The following is a 12,807-nucleotide window of genomic DNA, read 5'->3' on the forward strand; positions in this document are numbered from 1 at the left end:
CGAACAAAAATCTTCTATTCATGAATCACCGCATTCGTCCGAAAGTTCCGCCATCCAATTTTTCGAGCAAGATCAAACCGAGTGCATCGAATTCGTTAATCAAGCAGCGTATAGCTGGCAGTTCGAGCGTGGAGAAGAAGCACCGTCTTTACGGTACTTGCAATTTTGCGGGGGCGTTTGAGTATGAATGAGTAAGAAGTCCCCACCAGGTCCTCTCTCCCACCCTCCAACTATTCTCTTCTTCTCTTTTGGTCCTCCACCCTGTCGCTGTTTCTCGTCCCTCCCGCCCCTTCTACGACCATTTCTGCAGCCAACCTTCTATCTGCCTTCCTCTCTCCATGCGTCTCTCGTAACTCTTTCTCTTTTTCTCTTCGTACGTTCTGCTCTTCCTCTTTCCTTCTCGACTCGAACCGAGAGAGCAGCTCGGTATCGGGGGTCGGTACTCTGTTCGTGTACCGCGCTTCTTTCGGTCAGTTTTCTCTCGTGAGTTCCACGCGCGCGTCCTTTCGCAAGGATTTCACTTGGTGCCGGTCTTAACGTGAATTAACCGGATAAGAGAGGAGGAGGCTTCTTGTCGAAGGATTCCCGCTGGACGGGGAACTGTCATCCGCCACGATGCGCCGTCGAAGCACACGGTTAGTCCTAATGGATCGACTTACGTCGTTTTTCTCTTCCGTGAATATTCGTCTCGAGATTCTGGCGAACGGAACGTTCGATGGTCAAGGGGCTTGTATCTTGCTTCGTGTTTTGCATGATTGATCGATCGGTGGTGAGAGAGTGTATGTATTTGTGTTACAGTGGAAACTTTTATTTGAACGATTTGATAATTTTGGGATTATTTTAGTGAAGAAGGGTTTTACATCCGACGTTTCGTTCGCTAGTGTCTCCAGTAAATGTTATGGTTAAGGTATTATGTATTGAGCGCGACAAAAAACTACATATATATAAGATTATTGGAAAACGTGGATATGGTAATTCACATTGAAAAATATATTAGAATAATAGGTAGTTTACAGGAGTATACCATACAGGTTTGAAAAAATAGATTATTATAATGTTATAAATACATTAATTTGTACAAATTTCATAAAATCGTAGGACCTAAATATTTAGATTCGAAACAAAAACCAGCATCGAAAAAGAAATCCTTGGAATTGTCTTTCATAACCATGAGAACAGTCTGAGGGAATAGGATTCGATACTATAAATTGACTAAAAAAAAAAAAAAAAAAAAAAAAAAATGGATTAACGTAAGGTTAGTTTTCTCAACGAGTTAAAGACATTTCCGGAATTATTAAAAATCGAAAAATCATTACGAAAGATCTATGATTTCTTTTTAAATGCCAGATAAATCTCATGATGAGGGAATAAAATGCAGCGCGATTAAGGTAGTTGTTTCTCAAGCATCAAAATCGAATTGTTCACGGTAGTAGAATATCTCGGGCGTCAAGGAAAACTGGAAATAACCGGGTTGGAAAAAGAAAACGGGGCAGAAACTGGGAAAGGAACGGCGGAAGAACAATTGGTTCTGTGCACATAGGTTGTTAAAACGATTTACCGCCTGTCCCATAGCTATTAAATCTTGTCGTTAAAACTTTCTTGTCGTTTCGAGCTTCTTTCAAGCGTGAGACACGCCATACGCTTCTCTCGTTCGACGATCGAGAATAGAATCCAGCTAGAATCGCGAAAAGCTGGTCCATGATACCTACATAGAAACGATCGTTGGTGACGTGGTAACCTCCCCGTTAAATTTAATTAACTGTCTCGCTACTCCTCGTCATCGACTTTGCCTATCTCTGTTCTTCTGTCGCTCGAGTATCCCATCATGATGGAATCGTGTCGCTGGTTACTATTAAGGGGGCTATCCAACAAGCACGCGTTCCATTATTCATCGGCCGTTTCTACACTCGCATCGAACGATCGCTCGTAAATCGCCGGTTCACTTTTCATTAAGACGTCCGCGAGTAAAGTGAATGAGCGGCTGAATGAATTTCCAGAACCCATTGCTCTTCCTGTCCACTTGCCCTTGAACTATTCCACACTGGGTCACAACCGTGTTGCTTTATTTTTCTACAACTTGTCATATTTAACACGTACGTGGGAGAAATAGAGAGATATCAATGGTATTATTAGTTATTATCGAGAATTTTCAGTATAGAAATTGATGATATTCTTGTTTTACGATTTGGAAGTATTGACGTAAAATATCGAAAATTTATGGTATATATAAAGTGTCCAAAAGTGTAATAGCTATATTTTATGAGTATATTTTATGAATGTAACCAAACAAAAAATGTTATATAAACATAGACCATTGGTATTGTTGATAGCTATCGACGTAGTATGCGAATTTTGAAGTGAATCATGCATCTTACAGTCGCGGTCAGTCTAATAGTTTGCTATGAGGAATGAATATTAATGGTGTTTCGTATGAAGAACGTGCTAGTGGGTTGGGACTAGGTTCTTAGAAATTGCATGAAATATATTAACTAAATAAACTAATGTTCATCGAAATTTTCTATTAATATTGCAAAGGTCAAAAGCAAATGTTGTACAAGTGATAAAATCTTTAATTTGAAAAAATTATAAATAAAGTTGATATCGTTATATATAAAACATATCGTTATACGTATTCATAAATGTTTGAAAACTTCTGAATAAATCCTATACATTATTATAAATGTTACCTATGTATTGTATACCGTTTTGTACTTAACATGCTTTTAGGAGAAAAACGAAAAGATACGCTTGCACGCTTTTTCGTTGAGCCCTTCGATTGATTTAAACACCATGACTGGCTTATTAGCATATTTAAAAATGGTAAAATTTTCATCTATACGAAACAGAAACTTTCCAAAGTGCAACGTGCAAATGAAATGGCGTTCGAATCATCTGTTAGAACCTCTCGTATCTCCTCCATTTCGTGAGCATATTTAGCGAACGATTAGCAAAAACGGACTAACAAAATCCTCAAACAGAAACACCGGTGCAAAGTATATTCAATTACGTCTGGGATCATCTATTGCGCCGTAATCTCTAAAAAGATGCCGATCCCAAACTTCACCAATGAAACTACCATTGCTTCGAATTACACCTTTGAATCTCGATACCAGAGACAAATAGAAAGCATGCAAGAAAGTAACCAAGCACGCAGATGGTTTTCTAAAGAATCAAATTCCATTGATCAGCGTAAAAGGGATCGTCTGTTTATCGAGGAAAAAAGAAAAGTGTAAACGAAACGCAACAGCTCGGCGAAAGAGAAAAAGAAAGAGGAGTGAGGGAACGAGAGAAAGAACGAAGGGGGAGAAATTGACGGTGACTTGAGTGTCAGAAGGCCGCAGGCTCGTGGTCCCTGACCGGTCGACGCAGCCTCCTCCCGGTTCCAGAGAATCAGAGTCACGTTCAGTCAGTGGCCGACTCCCGTCCGCGGAGGTGGTGCGCGTTGTCGTTCCTTCGGCTCTCATACCAGTGTCGAGAGGGGTTTTCCGGTATCCAAGCCGTGGGTCCGGCCGATCTTCAGCGGGAATGACGGCCATCAGGAGCACGTGGTTAGTGGTCAAATATTATTATATTTATTTTCTTCATTTTTCCTTGGAGTATAAATGAAGAACTTTGAAATTTATTATCCATAGTTAGGATACACTAGAGTTTCTAGTGATCGGATATTAATTATTATCGTTGGAAATGACGGCCATCAGGTGCATATAGTTGGTGGATAAATATTGTTATATTTAATTTCCTCGTTTCTCCTTGGAGTATAAACGGAGGACTTTGAAATTTATTGTTAGGACGTAAGACAGATTAGAGTTTACAATGATCAAATATTATTATATAAGAAATGATGTCCACCAGATGCGCGTAGTTGGTGGGTAAATATTATTGTATTGATATTCTTTGTTTTGCCTTGGAATATTTCATGGAATATTCATAATTAGGACACATTAGAGTTTATACTGGTCGAATATTGATTAAGATCATATAGTGTAGTTCAAATGAATTATCATTCTTGAAGTAAGTGAGTAAGTGAATTAACTTTATATTTCGATTTTGAATTTGGAGATAACTTCGAGACCTAGATCCTCTCATCAGGCAATTATTCGACAATGTATTGTATTAGCGACGAAACTTGTAAAAACTTTGAAAATAGAAGGACTATACATTTTTATCGGTCTCATTACTCCGCTTATCCGAGTGTTACGCCACATACGCGCGCCGCGTACAATTGTGACATAATTACGAGGCCGCGCGTCGCATTTGTCCACTTTTTTCGCAGGTTTTTCGACCTTCACTTCGCGTTCCCTTCGAGTGGAGTTGCTTCTGCTTTCGTAAGTGATGTTATGGTCCATCAAGTAAGAAGATAATGCATCAATGCATATTTGTCTGTGCGGAATTGAACGATATAAATTTCTCGTTAATTTATTGTCGTCAGAAGCTGTCTGTTCGGCGCCATACTAATCAGAATAAATTAGGAAATAGTTCAAGTATCAAACTAGATAGACATTTGATGATTCATAGGAGATATTAGAAATGTTTTTATAATTGATGTTTGAAAGTATGGAAAGTCTCTTTTATTCGAAATTCTTTAGTCAAAGGATTATCGATACAAATATTATAATTTTATTTTTCTTGAAAGAAATTATTTCTCTAAAAACTATATATTACGATCCACAAGTTAAATATAGGTATTATTCTATTGAATGGAATTCTTTTATTCCATGAACCTCTATTTCTTTCTCTTAACCATCAGATTACTCTAAATTATCTAAAAAAATTACTTTAAAGGATTATTTTTACAAATATATATTATTAGTAAAGCTTATTGTATCGATATTCTAAAAGCTCTACTAGAAAATTGTCCTTTATGATCATAAAATAAATGTTTGAAATTTTCAAGTATTTCCTTGATTGCTCTATTCGGCCAAAAAATTCAATCCCCTAATCGCTTCGAACAAAATACACCGGACAATTTTCGAAAGTGGGGAAAGAACGCGGCTCAATGGAGTTTCAGTTAATCGAGGATCGTCGATCGAGAGCGGCAAAGCGGTTTTTCTCGCTGGTTTTCCGCCGAATAAGGCATGACTTTAAAAGCGTAAAGTAGGTTCACATGTTTCCGGCGTTGAAACTTAATTGAACGGGGACGAGCCGATAGCTGGATCTTTCTCGTGTGAAAATTCATCGAAAAATCCTCGGTCCCCGGCTGCTCTCGGATTTTTACGATCCTCCTGACACACAATTCGCATATGCCATGAAAGGGTAGACCCTCTGGCGAGTTCCTCGAGATGCGGAGCAGAGACATGTGCACTCTTCTCCCCGAGAACTCGTTCGTCATTTGTCAAAACACTCCAGCAAAGCTTGTGTGTTGCGTCATGTGCCGTACGGTTCCTCCTTTTTTCCTCATAATTTCTTTGTAAGCAGTTCTCTTCCTTCAAGGGAGATAAAAAGGCTTGTCGCGTCTTATTACATGTCTTATGAGAAAACCTTATTAGAATTTTCTTTTATTGTCAGTTGGACAAATTTCACACTTAGGAATTAATTTCTTTCCGCTCTTTCCGTTAGTTTTATGTGCGGCTACAAATTTCAATTAAATCTTATATTAGACTAAATTTTTAAAGGAACAAAGAAATTAAGATGAAAGATGTACAAAAAAATATATAATCCAAGAAGAAAAACAGATTTTTACTCATATATTTTTACAAAAGTTTCAGAAAACGCATCGTTGTAAATTTATAATATTCCTATGAAAAATAACGAACTGATCACTTTGTCAGATCACCATTCTGGTAGTTCTAGCTTTAAGATTCTATGAGCAGCTATTTAAAATTGGTTTAAAATCACTCGTTGTTAGTCTGTGTGTCATCTTCGTTGCAACACTATAGTCATATAATTGCATACGACACTTACCCACTACTTACATAGTAATTTAATCTACTTAACCTAGATACAGTAAAGTACTATGTATTATTACTACTACTTAATTGCTATGTCAATGTATTAAACATTTTATCGCGTGACTGATCGATCGTAGTACTAAAAGATTAAGAAGTACATATATAAAAATGAATATTCAGGATAATCGTACTACACAAGCTTAATTACATAAATATTGCAATTACAAGGCATGGATATAGAAAGGAGTCTGCAATGGCTGTTTGCGTAATTCTTTTTCACGTAGTGTTAGTGTTAATTAGGAAAAAAAAAATACTAATTTCCTTCCCTCGCTTCTACTTTATTTCAGTAAAATATATTTGTTTCGTTAATAAAAGTTTTATTTTCGTCCAGACACGTGTTAGCAAGGGGAATGCATCCGTCGCATTTTTACGAGCATTCGTGTGTCACTATAAGCTACTTTGCCGTAGTAAGTTGGTCTAACATTATATAAGAAAATTTTGTATATTTCGTTTGCTTCTTCTTCTCTTTTTCTTGGAAGCAAAGTTCGGGAAAGTTGAAATCCCGGATGAGATAGAATGAATCACGTTTCTTAGTACAGCACTGTTTGCTTCTTCTTTTCGATATAGAGAGAAAATATATCTTACGTCAATTGCAAATTCCTGATCTCTAACGTGGTCTCCCAATTAAAACGGAGTGTACAGGATTTATCTGACAATGAGTCTTTGAAGACCGCAAGTTTTGCGTATACCCGATAATTCGCGTTAATATTTCGAAAACGACGATAGAAACTTACTGGAAGGTTCTGCGGATGTTAGTAGAACGCGTCTATGCAATCAATGACGATTGATATAACAGTATTTACTTAATCGAAAGAGTAATTAAGATCACAGGAAGCTTCCCACGTACTCTTGCACGCGATATTAATAACGAAGTAGACTACAGTCTACTTCCAATCCATAGACCAACCTATAAACCAGCATATAAATCAACTAACCTATATAAAATCAATTTTCTTCTTGTTTCATTCTTTAAGTCAAGTACTTCGTGAACCATCCATTCTTCCCATTTTTCAAGCATTCTTTTACGAATTCAATAATTAAGAGAGATAAAACAAATTTCTATCTTCTCTCTTTACTTCTTAAGCCAAATATTTGTTTGACCATCCATTCTCTCTGTTTTTTAATTCTTTTATTAAAACTCAAATAATTAATTAATATAAAATCATTGTTTATTGTATGGTCATTCTTTTAGTTCAGGATTTTTTAAACCACCCATTCACATCACACTGCAAGAATTCTTCTACGAATCAAATGATCAACACTCGCAATATCAATTTTTGTTTTCGTTTCGTTCTCTAAGTCAAAGATTTCTTCGACCATTCATTTCCATTGCCCTTAAAGAGTTCTGCGAATCAAGTAACTAATCGATACAAAATTACAGTCTTCCTTCTTTGTTCATTCTCTAAGCCAAACATTTTTTCAATAACTTATTATCAAATGAATATACCACGAATCAAATAACTAACACAAAATAAGTTTCTCTAAGAGAGTGTCTTCTCTCTTTTAACTTTTAGAAATCTTTACATTTGTTCGTAATATCCTTCAAGAATCACCAAAGTTTCTATCTCAACAACATGGGAATAACCACTATCGGTATTTTACATTCGATTACGCGATTGTTTAAATCAATTTCGGTCCCATATAATAGGAGCAACGGTTATCGCACTTGGCCTGTATTATCAAGACATCCCTTCGCACATATAATTGAGAGTTGACAATATCTGGCCCTGGCGATAATCTAATCGGTTAATTGGCAAGTCGTAATTCCTCTGGCCAACCAAATAGAATCGCAAAAGCGCTCACGATACGTTTTCATACGATTTACGGTTATAACAGTACTCCACCTGCACTGTATAAAGGGTTATTGTAGCTGGTAGAGCTTTCAGGTACCATTCTCCTGGTCGAGCCGTTGGCAGGACAATGGCTTATGCTAATTCCCTGCCTCTATGTAGATGTCCTTCCGACTCTTGTACACCAGCTACGCGTGTAATACGTCAGATTTAAAATTCAGCTCGGGTCACGCTCGCGGCGAGCACAAGATTAACCATCGGAGCTTGCGGACGCAAAACGAAAAAAAGATACAAAAGAAAAAAAGAAATATGAGGAAAGAGGAGGAGAAAAAAAGAAAATACGGAGGGAAGGAAGTGCGACAGGAGATGCGATTAATTCCACGTGTCTTATCCCGCGAGAGGTTTCGAAAGTGAATTCGTGGGACTTCCTCTGGCTACAGTTCGCGTTTGATTTTTTTGGGATATTCACTGGTGATTTTGTTAAGTTGCAATAATTGACTAATTAGATCCTTTCGCAATTTATTAGTTGATTATATTAGTGAATCGACAGGTGAATTCTTGATTATTGACTTTTAAAACCGTTCAAACAGCTTTCATGACTTTAGAATTTTAATTTTGCAAAATTTGCTTGTAAACTTGTTTTTATTAGATATTTATTAATATCGGCGAATTTTCTGACAGAGGCAGAGTGTAAATGTAAATTTAACTTGAATCTAGAGTGAATTTCGTGAATGCGTGTTACACATGTTACCGAATATATGTATTCGTATAACGCTCGATGGGACTAAGAATAATTTATTTGTGAAGTAAGTAGATTTCACACGTAAATTGCTATATTAAAACGAATATGTTTATTGGCTTTTGGTTTCTGTAATTTATTACAATTGTTAACGTCGATTACAGATAAATCTGTAAATAGTGGCAAACGTGTTGAACTTACGAATTTCCACGACAGTTTATTTTCTGTTTCATTAGAGCTATTGCAGTCATGTGGAAATATTTCCGCACTTCATTTAAGCAGATTATTCATCATTTAATTTAATTTAATCGCGGATTGGAATTGTGACGTAGGATTTTTCTTGCAAATAGACCGTGTCCTTAATACACGTTAACGGCGTCATTAATCAGCCCATTCGGGAATCCGCGGAAGAAATGTCTGCTCTGACTCGGATCATCGGTCTGTCTCCCTGCACACGTTCCATTTGTACCCTTTATGACACGTATATATATCGCTGGCAACGTTGAGAAATCATTTTGTTCCGTAATATTCCAGTGAGCCGTGTTCGGCTGATGCTCGCTCTCCGCGTACAACTGTACAAGACCACCGTCATAACGAAAGAAAATAAAATCCAGATTGGTGCTCCGAGAAGAAACCCTCTGGAAGCTTTAGATCTCGATAGGAACTGTAATTAACACTCGGCCTAGAACTCGTAAAAACTTTCAACAAGCTATTATACCTATACTTGGATCTTTACCTTCGTTCTTACCTTATCTCGATTTTGGTTGCAACATCCGATTTAACTGCATCTCTGTGATACGGCGGTGTCTATAAAGAAGGAAGTAAAATTTAAAGTTTAGAAAATTCTGATTTAACGATCTGAAAATTAAAAAATTTCCAAGTTAGAAAACTTCCAAACGTGCAAATTTGAATATATGAACATTTGAAAATGAAAAGATTTGAGAATGAAAGAATTTGGAGAATTGAAAGTTTGAAAGTTTAAATATTCGAAACATTGAAAATTCAAGAATGAAACGATTCGAATTATACATATTTTTCATTCTTATGGTTTCGATCCTAATCGATAGCCACGCGAACATATTCCCGCAAACAAACGGTTGTCCTAAAATTTTCTAAAACCGCATACGTAGCTACTATATACTCGCGCCTCAGTCCTTCCACGCCCTCGAGGATCACGCGACAAATTGAACAAGCTAAACGCGTCTGTGAGAACCGATTCGGAGCCATTTAAAACTATTAGCCGAGGCCGCGTTTCCACTGTGTCCCTCCGCCCGTAGAAAACGATGTCTGTCAAGGTTAATCTTAATGCCTCCAACGACGGACAAGTGTCTGCCCCAGTCATGGTCTCTTTTCTCATCGGTGGCTTTTATGCCTTTCGAACTTTTGTCTCTTCGCGACAGGGTGTCCGTAAAGGGTTGTCGAAATAAATAACCAGGCAACGACGACGAGAAACAAATGGAGGCGCCCTCGAATATGCATCGACCCGGAATTCCCAAGTTGGGAAGCGGTCTCTCGAGTAAAAAGACTTGTAAGTCACGGACAATTTTGTGTTTCTCCGGGTTATTTTGGCTCCCGTGGGGAAAGCTGTTATTTCTGTTCCATAAGTTAATACGCACGGCGGCAAAGTCGGTACCGGATTCTCGTTCTGCACACGCATGCATCTCCTCTGCCTCCTTATTCCCGGTCGCTCGCGAGATCAACTCGAAAGTATTGCCGTTTATTTATTGCAGCCGAGGCAACTTGTTGTTTGCCGAAGTGAAATTACTGTTTTCCGTGCGTTGAACTCTTTACCCACGGAACAGTGCTGTCGAAATAGTAGCTTTGATCTCTCGAGTCGAGAAGAGTACGTTTACCTCTGCTAGACTAAGTGAATACATTGCATCGTTTCGGAACGGAGTAGCTTCGATTATTTTGAATGTGGATGGAAGATGATGTTTCGGTTGTTTCCGAAGGTCTTGCCTTTGCGACATGAAGAAACGATTGGGACGTAAATGATAAATATGACGGTTTACAAAATGAGAATGTGGTGGTTACAAATTGAGCTTAGATGAGTGGTGTTCTACTGTTTTGTTATAAATGTTGGCCTTTTACGGGCTCATATTTCAATCAGTTTAAAGTTTGAAATAGTTGATGTTTGTTTTTTTCAAAAGGTTTCTTTTTATTTCGTATTATTCCCGCTAGTATATAGTTTTATTCAAAAGGTTTTAGTCTATATTTCTATTATATCTTTCACTGCTTTCATCTTTCGTTTAAAGCGATAATGTTTTTTTTGGAAGGGAACTAGCGGAGAACCATTTTTCTTTATGAATATTACATTTATCCAAGCCCTATCTCTAAAACAACAAACTCGTCCCACAATCTGCATAAAAATGCATCGTTTAAAATGGTCTCTTACTTTCATTCAAAATTTCCATTTTAACACCAGTGATTACTTATTGGAACCTTTTATCCCGATAATGATCTCGAAACTGTAATTTTTATTTAGATAAATGGAATTTTTTCTGTGTCTAATCTTATGCAGCACAAAATTTCTTCGTTCCGTTCTCATGATAAACGTCCCCATGCTTAATGCGTATACTTGGAACAACCGAGTTCCTTGAATGATTGAGAACCGCTTTTAGAGGGTAGGCGATTAGCATGAATTAATAAGAGGGACTGCACGTTTCTTTGATGCAGCCGACCAAACGTCCCTTTAGTAGTCGCACATGTGTGCACGTTGCCTGTAATTGCCACCTATATTCTTGTACAGTAAACGAAATGAACGTCGAGTGCTCATTAAGGTAATTCATCTTTCCTAGTAAAGTGTGATTGAAATGACGGGGTGGTTTTAAGGAACACGTCAAAATACACAAAAATACCCTATCAATTGGCCCTTTGTGTTCAACTACTATCACTCACTCAACTACCATCTGTTTGTAACGCTTCTTCTCTCTATCACTAAAAATGAAGTATAATTACAATGCAACGATATGTTATTGTGCTTGTACAGGTTTCTCAATACATGAGTTTTCTAATATATGAATTACAGAGCCATCGTAATACTCTACCGTATTATGCTACAATATGAATATTAACTGCAACATTTTCATAGTAAATTTTATACACAAGATGTACATCTCCTCTATGTTTTCATCAAACTTTGGCGGAAACTTTAAACTGTTACTATACTGATCACTATATATACTAAGAAACTTATATAACATTATAACGAATATTTTTCACGGTCATATCCCATTATTACAAACTGTACATTTTTTGGTATACGGTTACAATAGTACGGTTACGTAATACAAATATAAAACTGTAGAACTCTATTTATCTGAATCTGTCGAGAGGTAAACGGTTAGTTAATAAAGATACATTTCATACGTAATACGTGTAGGAGTTTACTGATTTTACTTCATTACATACGATTTCTGCGATTAGTGAATGAAAGAAGCGAGAATTTAGATAATCGAGTACTAATTAGAACATAACAGACTCTTCATATTATATTATTGGTTTCGATCATCTTCCTTATAAGCGGTAAAATTTTCTGTTTCCCTTACAAATCTAACGCATATAAAGAAAACTCTGTAAATGAGACTTACTAATTTCAGTAATACACACGCAAATAGTCATTGAGTCATAAGAATGACAGAAGTGTAAGAATTTACATGCAAGTCACCTATTTCTCTTAATTCAAATATCCTGTAAGCAAATAAATTTCCACTGTTAATTTTTATTAAACATTCGAAAAAACTACGTAGTTGGCAACACCCTAACCGAGCTATGAAATACAGACAGAACGGTAGTTGAATGTAACCGAACCTGGGGGTGTAAGTGACAAAGCACAGTTTCGTGAATTAAGTATCACGCGTTTCGAGACTGGGTCCTCAACTTCCACCATTCACGGAACAACTCCAATATCTCTGGTGGTCGGTTTTCAGCCAGAGGGTCGGCGGGATCTTGCTGAATAATTCGAAAAGCCAGGTCAATGGTCGACGCTAAACTTTCGCCGTGGCGCACATGTGTTCTTCCCCGGTTGCCCATCCATGTCCCGACACGAGGCTTTTTCGCGGAAGGAGAAAGGTCGGCCAAAAGGACGCGCGCGTTAACTTCTAGACTTTCCGCCACGACCTTTCCGGCCACGCCATACGACTTTAAATTTACGCCGGCCTGGGAATACCGTGACGCCTATGAAGAGCCACGGAGGAACGTTTCAGCTGTTAAATAGATATGATAGCGAAGAAGGCTTTTAAAAGTCTTAAGGCACTCGTTTTGTTAAAATATTTTTGATGTGAAGTTTTTAATACATTTTTATCAAGAAAAAAACATTTTTTAATGATAT

General features: G+C 37.3%; 1 protein-coding gene across 9 annotated transcripts in view; it reads left to right on the forward strand.

Annotated features, from left to right (window-relative positions):
* Positions 1–459: 459 nt before the first annotated feature.
* Positions 460–12,807, forward strand: part of LOC100644288 (papilin) — a 160,962-nt gene continuing 148,614 nt past the window's right edge. For 8 of the 9 annotated variants that reach the window (XM_048406106.1, XM_048406114.1, XM_048406109.1 and 5 more), the window contains exon 1: positions 3,324–3,548. In XM_048406106.1, coding sequence (XP_048262063.1) covers positions 3,526–3,548 — 23 coding nt within the window. In that variant the 5' untranslated portion in view covers positions 3,324–3,525. Of the gene's footprint in view, positions 636–3,323; positions 3,549–12,807 lie in introns of those variants that run through there. The other variant, XM_048406107.1, reaches the window with a different exon arrangement.

The sequence above is a fragment of the Bombus terrestris genome, chromosome 5 (genome assembly GCF_910591885.1).
Source record: "Bombus terrestris chromosome 5, iyBomTerr1.2, whole genome shotgun sequence".
Taxonomy (NCBI): Eukaryota; Metazoa; Arthropoda; class Insecta; order Hymenoptera; family Apidae; genus Bombus; species Bombus terrestris.